This window comes from Apus apus, chromosome 1 (genome assembly GCF_020740795.1).
Source record: "Apus apus isolate bApuApu2 chromosome 1, bApuApu2.pri.cur, whole genome shotgun sequence".
NCBI lineage: Eukaryota > Metazoa > Chordata > Aves > Apodiformes > Apodidae > Apus > Apus apus.
In genome coordinates, this window is record NC_067282.1 from 98,026,436 (window position 1) to 98,043,625 (window position 17,190).

The window sequence follows — 17,190 nt, forward strand, 5'->3', positions numbered from 1 at the left end:
CTAGACCAGATTGCTCAGGGCCCCATCAAGCCTGACCTTGAATGTCTCCATGGAGACTAGTGTGAGTTAAGTCATACAAGAAAAAACAGATCTGAGGAATACTCTATATAAAGATAAAGTTAATTTAAATATAAGTGGCAGAAGAAATGTGAACTTTTGCAGTATTTTGAAGATTCATTAGGGAATCATAGCAAAAGCACATTTCACTGTGGGAGGAATTTCAGTAAATCAGTACTCCAGTTCTAGTTGTTTCATGCTTTTGAGAATATTGGCTGAGGTTAATGGGATTATTCTTTTGGGTAAAATTAGCTGGATTTGGTCCCGGGAACACCTGTCTGGCCTTTAATATAAACTTAAGCCTGCAACACAAAACCTTTTAATTGTTTGCAAAGTGGAATTTGAGCAAAAATAGGGCACCAATGTGGTTTTGGGGAGTCAAGGCAGAACATTGCTGGTTGGAAGGCAGAGATCAAATTTCCATGAAATCTACAGCTCTGGGGAGTGTGAACTTCATATGCTGCATTTTTAAATGGGAAGCCAGATTCAATCCTTTAATAAGAAAGAGGGAAGCAGAACAGAATGCCCTTCCCCCTCGTAACAACACCACCATTCTAATGCTCTAACATAGTAGTTGGGGGCCCTATATGTGAATGGAATAATTAACTGAAGCATTATACTCTTCTCTTCAGGTTAATTTATAGAGATGTGTAATTTTTTTTGGCACTGTGGCCTAAAAAGGTCACAGGGTTTGCTTTGATAATTTTTCTCCCTCTCGTCTCAAAATTTATAGTAGATTTGTAACCAGATACACAGGACCTTATTCTCTTACAAGGACGAACAAATTAACACGGTTGTTATGTTTGGATCTCTTTCACCTAGAAACTAGGGGGGAGGGTATGGACAACCCCCTTCTCTCCTCAGCATGCCCTAGTGAGTCACCTGCACTCTGCAAAAGGTGAAACATCCAAATAACCTGACCCATTGACGTTTTGTTTCTGAGCAGCTGACCCAACATCAAAAACGTGACTCATGGCCCCTCCAGCAAAAAGATCAGGAGCAGTTTCTCAGTCAGTGCAAGAGCCCCACAGGATGTGAAAAAGACAAAGATGGAAAGAACATGGATGGGTCTACCGGTTGGACAGTACTTCTTGGCTCTGGGACACAGACACTTTCCAAACAAATGGCGAAACCTGGTATTTAAAAAAAAAAACAACCTCTTGCTTTTATTCTCTCTCATTGGGCATGGGCACAAATCTGCTGCTTCTCCACTCTCTGAGTCATGAGAGCCCTGGTGGGTCTAAGTCATGGTTTGTAAGATGTTGAAAACGGGGAGGAGGTCTGAAGCATGTGCCAAAGGTAACCTGCTATCAGTGGACATGCCTGTGTAGATTTCAGAGGATATGCTGGCTTGGGGGGCAGATTCAAGTAAGCACAAGTGTGAATTTGATTGCTGGCAGAACATGGGAATGATACTAAGAGAAATGCATGTGGGTGAGTGTCCTGAAATAGGTAGCTTTCAATTAGGGATGACCTGGCTTTAAATCCCTGGCTACGCAGGGAGTTTGGCATGCAGCACTGAAAGGAACTACATATAATTTTGTTTTGATTTGTTTTTAATGTGCCGTTCCTCCTTTATTCTTTCAGATGGATTCCAGAAAATTCAGGCTGTTCATTTGCCTTGTAGGGCTCAGCTGTGCTAGCTTCTGGGTTTTTTACAACAATTTGACTGAATACTGTATGTTCTGTGAAAACAGCCAAAATTACATATTTGCCACTGAGACTTTTAGGAGGATTGGAGGAAACTTCTTGCAGCTCCCAGATATAGACTGTCGTAAGAACCCGCCTTTCCTCGTCCTTCTTGTGGCATCCTCACACCACCATGTCGATGCCAGGATGGCCATCCGGCAAACCTGGGGGAAGGAGAGAATAGTTGCTGGCAAGCACCTGGTGACATATTTCCTCCTGGGATACACTGTGAACATCAGCCAGCAGGCTGAGATTGCTGCTGAAAGCCAAAAGTACAAAGACATTATTCAAAAGAATTTTACAGATACCTATGACAATTTGACTTTCAAGACTATGATGGGAATTGAATGGATTCACAGATTTTGTTACCAGTCCAGCTTTGTGATGAAAACTGACACAGATGTGTTTGTCAATGTTTTTTACCTCACTGAGTTGCTTCTAAGGAAAAAAAAGACCACTACATTATTCACAGGCTTTTTAAAACTGCAGGAGATCCCCATAAGGACAAGAGAAAGTAAGTGGTACGTGAGTACAGAAGAGTACCCAGGAAAGACCTACCCGCCGTTTTGTTCTGGGACTGGCTATGTTTTATCCACTGATGTTGCTAGTCAGATCTATAATGTTTCAGAGAGTGTTTCATTCATTAAACTGGAGGATGTATTCATAGGACTATGCCTTGCCAAATTAAAAATTCGGCTGGAGGAGCTTCATTCGGAGCAGACCTTTTTTCCAGAAAAAATTAAGTTCTCTGTTTCTCGCTTTAAGAAAATTGTGACATGCCATGAAGTAGATCCATCTGAGCAGCTCAGCTACTGGAATCTCTTAGTGACAGAAAATCATGGAGGAGTGTTCTAGCACCTTTTCTGCACAAGTTAACAAATTGAAATACTCCGTATTTACAAGGCTGCTCTTGACTCCAGCAAAACTCCCAATTAACTCCAGATCCATCACATTAAAGAATTGTAATAGCTATTTTAATCTCAATTTCTGCCCCAAAACATGCAAACCCCTTTCTCTCCAATTCACTCCCACCTCTTTGAATCCCCTGTCTATACAAGTTACAATTCTTATTTTCTTTCTGAAAGATGCAGGCCTGGAAACCTGCCCTCCAAATCTTCCTGCTACAGGACTGGGAACATTTATGCAGTGCCAAAATAAAAGTCAAAGTACTTTTGTTCAGAAAACAAAATCTGCACCCTCTTCTTGGTTCTCCTTGATAGATTACTGCATTTGCATCCTTTTCCAAAGGCATTTAAGAAAAGGCATTTGTAGCTGTCAGGATGTTCCCCTCCTGGCATAGGGAGCTGCAGCCCTGTCCTTGCAGCCAGCTCTGTGTGGGCAGCACTGCATGCTGGCACAGATCCCTCCTTCAGTCTAGACAAATTTTTTTTTTTGCAGAGATGGAAGAATTTGCCCATGCAGCACTCTTGGAACTACCTTAGGTACTACAGGTCCCTTGGTGAATGTGTAAGGCATCAGTTTCCCTATATGTGCCATGAAAATGATACATGCTAGAGCAAGGTCCATGCTCAGTGGAGTGTCCTGGACTTTCTATTAAAACCGACCCTAGAGACAAATTTTCATTTTTGTCTCACTTTGATTGCTAGAAAACTACTGTAAATGGTTTGCAAAGGCTAAACTAGAGTCACTTAAAGTAACATAAACAGTACACCTGATTTAGACATTTTTCCCCATGAGAAACTAGGTATGTAAAGGAGAAATCAGGATGATTTTTCTCTTTTAAACAAGACTTAATGAGAAAATATGCTCCAGTAATAATTCAGGCTGGGATTCTCATTTCTTATTTCATTACCAAAGCAAGACTCATGAAATCACTAGGACATTTGTAGGTTTCAGAGATGAGGAATGGCCTCATTAAAGTAGATGCTGTGAAAAATACAATTGGGCTATGGGAAGGGAGAAAGAAGTTCATGTTTTTTTCATGGAGCAGTAAAAGTGGGGCCGCTCCCTAGGGGAAGCTGAGCCAGGAGCTGAATGGATCTGGCAGGCAGCAGGGCTCTCCCCTACACCCACACGAGAAGGAAGGACCAGCTCAGACATAGTGGCCAGGTCCAGCTGAGAGAGATAAGGCAGTATCGTGGTGACAGGTAGGTCTGAGGACAAGTCAGTGACGGCTGGGCCCTAGTGACAACAGGCAGGGTTCAGGATCAGGCCCAGACAGAGGAACTATGGCCAGACACTGTCCAGGGATGGCAGGGCCTAGGGGATGGGGATGTATATATCCAAAGAGGTAAAAACCATGGAGGAAAGGCAGGGAATTGTATTTCATTAATTTGAGGCTATTAATTTTTATTGTTTATTTTCTTATAATTGAAGTTTGTGAGGACTGTCCAAGTGTCTCTTTCTTTGCTGGTGTCTGAAGAGCTGGATAAACATTTTCAGCAGAAATACGCCCCATCCTGAAAAGCATTTAATAACAGTAATAATACATTATTTATTTTCTTCTGATGTTGAGTAACCTGAACTCATGCACTTACTTTTGACAACTGCTGATAAAAGAAGTAAAGTTTATTTGTTTGGTAGAAGAACAATCTCCTTTATTTTAAGTTTCCCATTCATAAAAGAGCTGCCTATATGGTGTTCGCAGGGATATGGCTATCCAGGTGGTCAGGTGGATGACTGAGGAGATCTTTGCCTTTCCCTATTATGTACCCTATGTAAGGGATTGGGCAGCCCAGTTCCATATTGAACAGCATCTTTCCACCTCCCATTCCAACTTTGGAGCTGTATCTGCCCTTGGACTGAAAGCTATGCTGCAGCACATCTACTTTTGCTGCTGCCTTTGGTAGGTACAATGGGTCAGACTGATCAAACTTAGTAACAGCATTTTAATTGCTATTCTTTTCATGTAACCTGTAGAAATGTCTTTTTGCCATTCACTGTTATTGTACCCAAGGTACAAGCTGACTATTGCTTTAATTTACATAAAAATATTGAGCATAAAAGGATACTTCCTTGCCTCTCCTAGCTTCCTCTCTTGTGGGAGCAGAGGGTCTGTGAGCTGGGACAGCACAATGCAGCCTAATGTCCATCTTGGCCTCTTCTTGTTCTCAGAGAAATAATACTGAAATCCCTTGTAGGTCTCACTTCCACATCTGTGCCTGGTGCCAATCTTCTGCCAGCTGGCAGGACCAGTCCAGCCCCGCAGTCTCAGGGAGACTGTATTTTGGCAGAATATCTGTCCAGGTTTGTGTTGACTTGCTCACCTCCCGTAGGTGTTGAGATCCAAGAAATATGGTGGTGTCTGGCTCCTGGGATGGTGCAGCTGCTGGTCTTCTGTCAGGCTAAGTTGGTGGCCAAAAGGTAAAGTCTCCCAACTGGGGACGTATTTTGGATTGCTTCCCTGAACAATGGTTGCTTGTGGGTGGCATTACCTGAGCAGTTTGCGGCTTTGTATCATCGTTAAAAAGTTACCCTTGAGGGCTAAGTTCTGCTAGAATTCTTGACTATAGCTTTCATTTTATTTCCTAATTACCTGAATGTAGCTACTAAATGGGAAGATGGTGCTATTCTCTGTTAATCACATCTGCAGATGCTACTACTACATTTTTGGGGCTACATTCATAGCTACCATGTCATTGGGAATAAGGCCCTCAGGCACGTGTTAAGAAACCATCCCATTCTGGATACTGTTTCTGAGGAGTCTATTTGTAATTTCTAGTGACCCATGCAAGATGTCTCTCTTTATCACTGCATTTCAGATACTTTGTCCCCTTTGAATATATGTTGTTAAGCACCAAATGGCCTGTCTGTCCTAAGCATTTGCCTATCCCTGTTAAATGTCTGATGAGGAGCACATGAGTACAGGTTGAAATGTTATAGATTCAAATAGCCTGTTCCATTCCTTTTTGTGAAGTAGCTTCCCAAGTAAATGCTTCAGGTTGCTGCACATTATTTCCCTCAACATATTCTTTTCTTTGTGCTCACATAATTTAGAAATTAATTTCATATTTCTCTCTATTCAGTAGGTTTCAACAAGAATATAGTACATGAATAATTACTTATAATACAAGCTTATCTTGCTTGAAGAAAAAGGTGTATTAAGAAAAGTAGATGATTGCATGTAAGGCAAATTTATTTATCTAAAAAAAGCCACTGTGCTAGTCACTTTATATGTATCAGCTAAATGAAATCAGCTTTCTCAGCTTAGGCCTCAGATATTGTTTTTAACACAATCAAAACCATATTAGTGGCCTTTTGCCAAATTATATGCAGTATCCTATGAAAGATCACCACAAAAAGATCAGAAATATAGGTAGAACTGTAAAGATAATACTACAATGTACATATACTTATTTTTCAAATTTTGTACAGGCAAAGAAAGAATTTAGGCAATTTTGGGGTAGTTTATCTGGAAAAGTAGTGCACTATCCTAACATTTCAATTTCTGTGTCAGATTATCTTGAAATAATTTTTTTATTAATAGCTTAGAAAAGTAATTCTGGAAAGCAACTCCATTGCATCTCATTTAGTAGGAAGAAGGGTAAAAATCAACAGAGCTGATAGTGTCTGGTTAGAGCTGTGTATTTCAGCATACTCTGCTTCTTCCTACACAAGAACAGTTTTTCAATACAGAAAAATGAAAACCTTTTTCACAATTCTAACTCAACTAACATATTCTTAGTTTAAGTTAGGATTTTCAAAAATATCCGTGGAGGATTTGGTCGCATGTATCATCCGATTCAGTATTACTAAGGAGGTGTAACCCTAAAGGCACTTTTGAGAATACAGAGTAGCTTTTTGAAATGAAACATTTGCCTTATGTAAAAGCTGAGCGGAATACAAGGCCTAACTGTCTGTAATGGATCAGACAGGAATGCTGCTCTTCTTGGATTTGTGCAGGTTACTCTATAATGTTAATATAAAATGTGTGACAGTGTTTGCATTACTTGCATAGAACGTGAGAATGTTGAGCTCACTATTCAATGTATGATATTTTAGTAAAGTCTTTTATTACCACAGTTTTGTGTGTTCACTTATCTTTCAGTTGTGAATGCATTAACATTTTGGGATGTAGTCAGTTTAGGAGGCTTGCTCTTTTTCCAGTTAAAATTAATAGAACCTTAGAATCATTTAAGCTGGAAAAGACCTTTAAGATCACTGGGACCAACTGCAAACCCAACGATGCCGAGTAGACCACTAAACTGTGTTCCTAAGCACCACATCTACATCTTTTAAATGCCTACATCTACAGGTCTTTTAAATACCTTCAGAGATGGTGACTCAACCCCTTCCCTGGGCAGCCTGTTCCAGTTGATTGACAACCTTTTCAGTGAAGCAATTTTTCCTAATATCTAACCTAAACCTCCCCTGGGACAACTTGAGGCCACTTCCTCATGTCATGTTGTTTGCTAGTGGGAGAAGAGACCAACCCCCACCTCAGTAGAACCTCCTTCAGGTAATTGTAGAGAGCGAGAACGTCTCCCCTCAGCCTCATTTTCTTCAGGCTGAACAGTCCGTTCCCTCAGGTGTTCCTCATAGCTCTTGTGTTTCAAACCCTTCACCAGCTTCTCTGGACATGCTCCAGCACCTCACTGTCCTTCTTGTAGTGAAGGGCCCAGAACTGAACACAGTACTTGAGGTGCAGCTTCACCAGCGCCAAGTACAGGGACACAATCACTTCCCTACTCCTGCTGGCCACAGTATGCCAGATACAAGCCAGGATGCTGTTGGCCCTCTTGGCCGCCTGGACACAATGCTGGCTCATATTCAGCTGTCTTGTTGATCATTGCTAAAATCACAGCAAGGGAATTAATTGGTAAAAGACAATTTTAAATACAATTAATACCTTTTGGAAAATAAAGATCTAAAATGGTGTTACTGTAGCCAGTATTATTTGACTGTGGCTGACTGGCATCCTTCTTGGGACCTGGAAGCATAGTGCTGGTCTCCTATAATTTAAGAGGGAAATGTGATTTAAGTGAAGACCATTAGATATTTTTTTTTTTCCCCCCCCAAATACAAGCAGTTATGAACTAAAACCTGTAACTAGAAAAGGTCTCCCTTACTACCTCTATTTTTTGTTTTCTTTTTTCCTTGCTTACCTTTCTGGTGTATTTTGCTTGTTTGTTTCCAGCTGGACTTGAATTCATTAGTACATTCTACCATTACATTTACAGACGTATCTACAAATATTGTCACACTGGATAGAGGAAAGCATTTGGGTCACAGGAATTAGACACATTCAGTATGTTCAGCCTGAAAAGAGCAGACTTGAATTTGCACATTTTCTGGCTGAGCAAATAGAGATTTTTTCAAAGCCTAGTAACATGGTGGTTTTAAGACTACTCTTCTACAAGGCTCACCCAAGTACATTTTCACAGAAAAATGTAATTGGACAATTTCAGTGGCTGAGAAATAACATGGTTGTTGCCTTACATTTCACAAATTCAGAAATGCATTATTTTTGTGGGGGAAAAAAAATAATCTAAGTCCCTTCCTAGAAACTTTCTAACTGAACCATGTGCACAACATTCCCTGCATTTAGCTACTGATCTAACAGGACCTCATTTAGTGTATGACTTTGGGTGCAGGTATAAAGGCCCATGTAATAAGCTTTGTCTTCTTCCACCACTAAAAGCACATAGAAATCACAGCTGCCCTTACACTTACAAACTGTCAGCATATAGCTATAGGCACAGAAAGTCATAAATTAGTTATGTGGTGTGATTTACACCTCCAGCTTGTAGATCTTCCAGGCAGCTCTATTCCCTTCATGTTTAATTTAATTGTTATTGCTGGAACAGCAGTTGTAAGTAAATGTTTGACTCCAGTACCTGAAAGGACCCGCAGCTTTTACATGTGCTTCTGCTTGTAAAGCTTCAACGAGGGAATTAAAAAGAAGAGTGAGCTGAGCCTGGAGGCAGGAGTGGGAGTGAGCTGCCGTGTACGTGAGTAACACAGCTTGCTTGTGCCAAGGGTGACAAAGAGGCAGAATAGCAGCACTTGTTTTTGGCAGGAAGAGTTAGGTGCTGAGGACGAGGGTGTGTAATGCACCTCTGTGCTCACCTGCTCCTCTAGCCCATTTTAGGAGTCCCATATGCTTATGCTGAGGCCAAACCCTGCATGCCTTGCAGGTGGAACTCAAGTGGCAGGAGGTTTGCTGCTGGAAGACTCTGTAACCGAGGAGTGTTGCCTTCTCCAACTTTGCTGAAGAAATTGATGCAAGGAAGAATAGGGGGCTGGAAATTTTACCATATAAACATACCAGTCTTTACTACATTCTTGAGATCTTCCAGTACTCACCAGCTCCTTAAGCTTTTGGAAAATCTGATTTTATATACAAGTGTTGCAAAGGAAATGGCTGACTATCAAAACGAAATTTACTGCCCCTCTATAAAGCCAAAATACGGTGGCGATCATGATCACTTCCATTACTCTGCCACATAAAGAGAAACTGAATATGTGAAACTATCTCTGCCCAAGACTTTTGTTCTCTTTGCAAAAGGGCAGCTTTCAGTCACAGACTCGGTATCACAGATATGTGCAAAGAAGACATTTATTTCTAAGAAAAAAATACGCCATTTCTACTTGGTGATCTTAACTGCATGCCCAAAGGGAGCAGTAACATGTCAGTCATAAGGATGTATTTCACAGAAATGCAAAAAAGACACAGCTCTTCCAATGTTATTCCTACTTCTATGGTGATAATCTGCTCTCTCATCATTGCAGTGTCTGTTTGGATCACTCTTGCAGGTAACTTCAGGAATATTCACTATTATTTTATTTTCAGAGGTGTAACTATTAATGTTTCTCATAACGAGCAAACTTGTAAAATCAACAGGTAAGAAAGAAGAGGGGTATAATTTCATACTCCCATGGAGTGTTTTCCTGGAATTATCAGGGAAATCCTGTGGGATATGGAGCCCATAGTGCTTGTGTGTGGATGGCACTGACAAGGCTCATGCATCCTTCCTTTGACTTGTCCAGAGCTGGACATACCATGCACTGGCTGATAGGTGTTGAGCACACCAGTTTGAAAAGAGCTTTGCCTGAACTCCTTAAAGAATCTGGCTGTGCACAGGAAGCTCAGGAGGGAGTCTAAAATCATGACCTTAAGCAATAATTAAAAATGTAACAGTGATTATAATGAGTGTAGAGAATTATGTTTACATTTTCTTGGCACGCTATCGTACACTGAAAAGCTCCTTAGAATAAACTGAATGATAACCAGAGAAATAAAGCTAACTGTTTGGAACAGAGACAAAACATTTCTAAAGCTAAAGAAAATGTTTCCAGGGTAACTGATTTACTAGAGAGCACTAAAAATTTTTGTCTTAGATGTACACTCCTAACAGCACCAAAGCTGCATCTTATTTCATTCTGTGATAACCTTTCCTACTTACCTATTGTTGCTTGGCCTCCATGATGAATGTCTTCATCTGCCTTCCCTAAATGATGACATTTTCATTTTACCAGCTACAACTCATCACTGATTTTAGTGCTGGAGATGTGGAATGCACCTGTCAAAAGGCAAACATGGAATGCGGTTCAGAAGACGTGCTGGCTGGAAAGAACTAGAGAACCACATTCCAGTTGTGCATATTTATTTATGCTAAATAAAAACTTCAAGGATATTCATGCAAATAAAGTGTTTAATCATGTGGCTTCCTGTGTGAGAAAGTCTGTAAGAAGACAATACCCAAAGGTTTCCTCATTAAGGGCCCACAGCTATTCTTCACAGCTAGGGTTTTATAATAGCCAGTGAGGGAACACTAAAGAAAAAACTCTGAACAACAATAACAAAAAAAATAAATTAGATGAGTTTTATTTGTGTTGAGGTTTTTGAGAATTTACTCAGGCCTTGACTCATGGTAGCATTACTTCACAAATCCCTAGGTCAGGACAAAGATGACCTGCCTTCCTAGGAAGGAGATAAAATAGGATTCCTCAGATTAACATGAAACATCTTCTGTTGGTGGGATTGGTCTCAGCTAACTTCCACAGCCTAAAATAGCATGTCCAGACCAACCCAGTATTTCAGACTACACTGTAACCAAAATAACGAGACAGGCCTAACCAAAGGGTGACATATCTTGCCTGCTTTATACCCTCATACCAGGACAGGTGAAGCACCACCTGGTAGTGCTTTTATATCTTTAGTGACTACAGAAAAAATCCTTGATAAATAGTTTAGGAGAGATGCCTGTGTCTTAGCTGGTTAGTGGTGACTGAGGAGATGGTCCTGCACACTGTGTGTGGTTACTGGTATTCATAAGGATTGCAGCTCCTCTGGATATGCTCCAACAGCCCTAGTTTGTATCACATCAGCTATTCAATGGGGAAGTCACATGATATGAACAGTACCTTTCAGATAATTAATACACTGTCCAGCAAGTTTTTTTTTGGTTCATTTGGCAAGCCATTTTTTACAAATGGAGGTTTCTTTTGAAATACAGAGACAAACATTACACTATTGTTGGTGTAACAGAGGGACATTTGTACTATCCCATTTTTTTTCCACATAAATATATGTGTGGTAGACAGCAAAGGGCCCAGCTTGCACTGATTTCACTACACTTGATGATGAAAGAAGAAATGGGTGTCTGAACTTCTCATACAGTACAAAGTGGAAACAAGGTGGGGAATGCATCTCAACAGTCACATAAGTAATAGAGGAAATGGCATGGCTCTGTTATTGCTAGAGCTCTTCCTCTAGTTCATTTGGGTCCTGATTAAGGAGGAATGTGAATCGAAGCTTGAAACTGTGATGAGTCTTCAACATATTAACAGAGTAATTGTCACCATTTGACTCAGTTTGACAACAATGCTCTTGATCCGCTCCCCAGGTAAGGAAGGAGAGAGAGAATGAGAGAGAGATGCTCTGGATTGAAAACTAAACTACACAGCTAAATTAAACAACAATGATAAAAGAAAAAACATATAATTATATACAAATGGGTTCAGGAAATGTACAGAACCCCTATTGCCTCCCCCCACCCCCAGAAACTCCCACAGCATCTCCTGAGCTGTGAACAACACAGTAATGAAAAGATTTTAAAAACTAAAGCTGGTGAGAAGAGAAGGATCTGTGTATCTCAGTTGATTTCTATAGCTAGCACTACTAAAATGTTTTGAATGAGAAACATGGCTTTTAGAGCACCAGATATTTGGAGAAATGGTTGGGGAAAGGTGTAAGAGCAAAGAAAGAGGAAAACTAATGGAAATATAATTGGAAAAGTTATGGCTTAGCATCTCTTTGACCTGACTGGATACGAGAAAGAAGCTGATTCAGACAATAGGTCAGCTTCTCCCTTACCTTAGTCTTCCTAGATGTTTCCATTTTCCTGTTCTTCACTAAAGAAAAGAACATCTATTTTTTAGTAAGAAGCCATTTCTTAAAATCTTTGTAACCTTCAAACACCTTCTTAAGCCAGTTTCTGTGGGAAAACAAAAAATTTTATTCCTGTTTCTAGCACTGACCTCAAATCAGATTTAATGCTGTATTTATAAGCAGTTCTTCTTCGCTATTTTAATGCTCAGATCCTCTGATCACATTTTCTTTGACTCAGCTAAATAAGATAGCATATAACATGGAAGTGTAGGGACTGGTAATTTCTCCTGCTAAGTTCTTGCTCGTTAGAAGTAATTTACAAACTAAGGTGTATAAATGCTCTTCATTTTCCATTATGACAATTAGTCCAGCCATCCTGTGAGGAAAAAATAAATAAATAATGTGTATGGCCATGATGGCAGAAGACTTCACTAAGTGACTCTTAAAATGTCCATTTCACTTGGAGCTTCTTACGTGGGTTTGCAGAGCAAGCTGCAGAGATCTGTTCCAGACCACATCCCAGAACAAAAAATGTTGAGGGTTGCTCCAGAAGATCATACAGAAGAAATATACAGTCTGCAAAAAGGAGTTTGGAAGTGTTGGGGGAAAAAAAATGGGCAAAAATCCTCCTACTCAGAGGCAGAAGAAAAGGAAGAATTGGAAAGAAGTGTCTAGAGAAACAGGAGTGGGAGGTAGGAATCTGCCTGGTACTCAGGCAGATGATTCACAAAATTATTTTCCATTTGCATCAGACTGGCAAACTTAGGACCTGATCTTTCAAACACCCAAGAGCATGGATAATCTTGTATATGCATGCTGTTCTCAGTGGTTGGCAATTCAGACACGTTACCATGCTGTGTAATGTCTTATCCCACACGCACCCCAACCAGTGCCAATGGCTGCATTCAGCACAATATCATGGTTGATTAGGAAAGTCAAACTGCAGAAGGAATTAACAAGGGCAGTGAGAAATAATTAATAAAATATTAATACTTGTGTTGGTTGCCTAAGCAGCCCCAGGGAAAACAAAGGACATTTGAATCCAGTCACTGTGCTCCCGACTTACCCAGGAGGGTTTCAGCTGATGAAGCCAAGCCAGCGAGCGTGTGGGTGGAGGTGACAGGTGCTCTCCTGATGAATCTGACTGGGGTCAGATACAGAGCAGGATGTAAACATGGGGGATGCTCTTAGCCACAACACACCCAGTTCCCACTGTGGGCTTAAACCAGTCCTCCCTACATCGAGAGGATGGGAATGAAATGCCTGCAACGGAGGCCAGCAGGGTGGTGTGTGCCATCTTTGTGTGCTTACATGTTTAAGGACACAGCTAATCTTCAGAATGTGACCGACCTCAGTATGGTAAAGAGATAGCGGATCAGCCTTTGATTAGCTAGTGTTACAGTGACAGCTGCAGCACAGGTGCAGCAACGTGACATCCAAAGGGACCTTGAAAAGCTTGAGGACTGGGCCAACAGAAACATAGTGATACCAGTGTGAAGAAGCACAAAGTTCTGCACATCAGGTACAACAACCTTGAGGTACAGGCTGCAATGGTGTTGACTAAGGGACAGTGGGTAGAATTCTTGATGATGAGACCTGGATGAAATGAACACTAGGGTAAATACAGGCCAGAAACACTCTTTCACTGCAAATAGGGCAAATAATGTACTAGATCACATTCAGAAAAGTTTTGTCAGCAAATTTAGAGAAACTGCTGAACTCCTCTACTAGATACATCTGGAAATCAGTTCAAGGAAGATGTAGAGATGCTAGAGATGGCCCAGTGGCAGGATATCAAATGGACAAGAGTCTAGAGCACTGCATCCTTCAAGAGATGCTGGGAGAGTAAGGCTTTAGTTGGGCAGAGGAGAAGTTAAGAGGTGATCTAGTAACAGCTTAAATCTACCTGAAAAGCAGCTATGAGAGAGCCAATCTCTTCTCATTAGTACCAAAATTATAGTTTTGTAATAGTTCCAAAAGCAGCTGTTATCCTTTCCAAAACATTTTTAAGCACAGTTATCTTAAGTCAAGCTGGAAATCCAATCTATCCATTTTAACTTTCTGTACGTTTCCTACTTGGGCAACCAGAGACAGAAACTGCTTAGCAGATGTTTCTGCTTTTCTTCCTCTAGCTTTATTTGGTTGGAAATCAAACTATACACAGAAGGTATTTCAAGGATACTGCTATGCAAATAGGGCTGTTGGTCAGACTGGAGTGTAAGATTTTAGACTTTAAAAAAGAGAGATATTTGAAAAGGCAAGGAAGCAAAAGGAAAAAAAATGTAACTGGTGAAAAAATTTCCTGCAGTTTTCATAGCTTTAGAATTATTTTCTTTACCAAGTTGGAGTGATATTTTTTCTAATAAAGGATAATTCTTGAGATTTAATTATGGAAATTGATCGAAATTCCCCAGACTCTTTTCCATTTGCTGACTTGAACCTTTTCTTCTTGAGGCACTAATTTCTACTTGCTAGAACTGTTACTGTCCTCAGCAGGAAATACAGTTCAGGAGAATCATATGTTCCTTCTTCATGGCTTAAGCTTCTTGGCAGATAGACTCATCATAATCATCTCCTGATGTGTCACATCAATTCAACTCACTAACCACTAATGGCATAGTGCAAAGGATGCAGTTCATCTCTAAGAGGAAGATGAAGGCTGTAGCCATTGGAAGGCAATCTCTCATGAGGTAGCATGGCAGCTTTGGTGAACACACACAACTGTCAAAGTGGCAGGAAAAGGTATGATTTAACTGAGCAAATAAAATATTTGAGAATTAAATTAAATGTTTTAACAAATGTTTTCTTGACAGCACAAAAAATTCCCCAAAATAAAAGCTGAAAGGAGGTCAGAAATATGAAAACAAAAAAAAAGAAAGGAAAAAAAAACCCAAACAAAACACTTGGGTCCTGTAATTTTCTACTGAGGGCTGAAAAACCAATTCCGTTTTCTCAGCAGCTGCTTACAAAACTACACTGCACAGTCAGGGCCCATTTTGCTGGGACCCTTGATGGCAGCAGTGGGCGGGACCCTCCCTTGGCAGCCCCCTGGGGCACCTCCATCCTGCCAGTGGTGCAACCAGGGCCCCTGCGCCAGGGACACCACAGCCTGCTCCACCCCTGTGCCTGGCCCTCTCCCCTGGGTGGGTCCCTCGGCACCATAGAGTGGCCTTGTCTCCAGCCCTGCCTCCAGCCACATTTCCTTCAGTTCCCAGCTGGACCCCCTGAATGCACCCAGGCTCTGGCCCACCCGCTCACCCCACCGAGGCTGGACCCTGGCTGTGGGTGACAGGGCTGGTTGGTGAGAGCACAGCCAGTGCAGAGCCCGCAGGTGGGCATTTCTGCTCCCTGCCGTGTTGCCTGCAGCTCTGTTTCGGCAGGACAAGCTCCAGCCTTGGCACGGGGCACCGAGCCACTCACCTGCGCAGTTATAAACCAGGGGGGAAAAAAAATCAGTCCTGCACCTCCCGCCCTGCCCTGTGTCCTCCCGGGTGTCGGGTGCCTCCCATCCAGCTTTTCTGGCTTGGCTGGCGTGAAGTTTGTTCCTGCTGCGTGTGTCATCAGCTGTGCCTTTCTCCTGCAGGGCCAGTGAAATATTAACAGAGCGACCTGGGCGGGGGAAGGAAGGGGAGAGGCGATCCTCCCCATGTCATGGGGACAATGTCTGGGCAGGCTCCTACCCGGGGGCCCAGCGGCTGAGAGGCGGCCGAGGTCGGAGGGAGGTTTCCCCAGGAGAGGACTGACCTGTCGTCAAAGGGAAATCGATTGAAGTAATCCAGGTAACCCTTCCGGAGCCATGATTCCCTTCCCAACAGAAGGAGCCGGTGGCTGAAAGATAATTTAACCCTCCCCCTTGCTCCTGCCTCAGCGAAGAAGCTAGCCCTGGGCCACTTTTGTGACCCCATCTCCTGCTTGTGCCTCCTGGCCTTTGGGGCAGGTGTCCCCCACATCATGGGGTGCCCAAAGCACCCGAGCTCCGCCCTGTGCTTGGCTGGATCTGGCTGCCCCTCCTTTAGGCCGGTGTCACCAGCATTACCCCCTTGCCTCCAGCGCGGAGGCAGGAGGGAGCAGGCGGGGAGCCAGGCGTGCGCGGCAGCGCTGGCAGTGCGAGTCTCCCTGCGCACCTGCGGAGGAGGGGACAAAGCAGCTGAGGCCAAACCCCAGGTATTTAATTAATCTTCGGCCAAAAGATCCTATTTCGTCTGGGGATTGGGTAGTATTTCCTGTCCCTTTGAAAGTCCATTTTGAAACAAAGCAAGACGAAACATTACAGACCCTTTCATTTCCCTTCTTGCTTCAATTCAGTCCAAGTTACTTACTGATTTTGTCCAGAATTTGGGCATAAGTTTCTGGCAAGTTTACTGTTCTCCATAAGGCTTTGCTTGTCACTGCTTGTGTTGGTGCAGCCGGATTTGTGAGTGGAGGTATAAAGGCTGCTGCCCAGGCTGGCAGGGCTCTCTCCAGGCCTGTAGATCCTGCTGGGGGTGGCAGCTTCCTGGAAAAGGACACAGCACTGACTTTTAGGTGTATTCCCTGGTGCTTCATGTCAGCCATTTCACTTCATACGAGAGATAGTACACCAAAAATCCCAACTGGTTTGTGCACTTGCTGAGAGCTGTTGCAGTGACAGAGCAAGGAGAAATCCCCCTGGAGCCATGCACAGCAACCTGACCCTCTCACCTCACCTGCCCTCTGGGGACACCTCTGCACACAAAATGTGCAAGAAAGGAGGTAGTTGAGAAAAAACCCAAAACCTTTCCAAATGTACCCGGTAAATGCAAACCAGTCAGTCTATAAGGTAGCCCCTCTTCCCAACACACAGGTGAAGAAATCATCCCACAGGTTTGCCTTAAAATGTTGATTAGATGACAGGGCTGTCCCTTAGGTTTTCAAGGTAAATTGAAATCTTGCAAGATGGGAAAACACAGAGCAAACTGCCAGTTGCTCAGGTTGCAACTGCTCCAGTGAACTCAATGAGACCCTCTTGCTTAAAGCACCAAGCAGTGAAGAGAGCTATTGTATAGCTTGATGTTGCAGCTGAACATGTTTGGAAAGACAGCAAAAATGTTTTTTTATTGGTTGCAGTAGTGCAGCTTGTGGTGAAGGTCTGGATATGGGGCAGTTCTCCTATGCAGGCACACTGTGAGAGT

At 42.3% G+C, this 17,190-nt stretch overlaps 2 protein-coding genes and 1 long non-coding RNA gene across 7 annotated transcripts in view; 2 read left to right on the top strand and 1 right to left on the bottom strand.

The window, feature by feature from the left end:
• The first annotated feature begins 1,087 nt into the window (after positions 1 to 1,087).
• Positions 1,088 to 2,681, top strand: B3GALT5 (beta-1,3-galactosyltransferase 5). Its single transcript, XM_051627141.1, has 2 exons — positions 1,088 to 1,193; positions 1,645 to 2,681. The coding sequence occupies exons 1-2, from the start codon at positions 1,107 to 1,109 to the stop codon at positions 2,599 to 2,601; spliced, it is 1,044 nt and encodes a 347-aa protein (XP_051483101.1). The 5' UTR covers positions 1,088 to 1,106; the 3' UTR covers positions 2,602 to 2,681.
• LOC127388105 (uncharacterized) lies at positions 1,823 to 15,800 on the bottom strand. 3 transcript variants are annotated; one of them, XR_007890309.1, is made up of 5 exons: positions 15,721 to 15,800; positions 15,461 to 15,617; positions 10,113 to 10,229; positions 7,556 to 7,658; positions 1,823 to 1,910 (listed from the first exon to the last, which is right to left on the bottom strand). It is a non-coding gene; the product is annotated as an uncharacterized LOC127388105 (long non-coding RNA). The 3 variants fall into 3 exon arrangements; XR_007890308.1 differs by lacking the exon at positions 1,823 to 1,910 and adding an exon at positions 3,155 to 4,166; XR_007890307.1 differs by lacking the exon at positions 1,823 to 1,910 and having other exon boundaries at positions 4,165 to 7,658.
• Positions 15,731 to 17,190, top strand: part of IGSF5 (immunoglobulin superfamily member 5) — a 40,965-nt gene continuing 39,505 nt past the window's right edge. For all 3 annotated transcript variants that reach the window (XR_007890305.1, XR_007890299.1, XM_051627128.1), the window contains exon 1: positions 15,731 to 15,819. The gene's annotated coding sequence lies outside the window, so the exon portion shown is untranslated. The remainder of the gene's footprint in view (positions 15,820 to 17,190) is intronic.

What these genes read in the sequence shown, in the direction of transcription:
- B3GALT5 (XM_051627141.1), top strand. Translation starts at nt 1,107, where the DNA reads ATGGAAAGAACATGGATGGGTCTACCGGTTGGACAGTACTTCTTGGCT. An exon ending in CAAACAAATGGCGAAACCTG is followed by an intron (nt 1,194 to 1,644) that starts GTATTTAAAAAA and finishes TTATTCTTTCAG; the next exon opens with ATGGATTCCAGAAAATTCAG.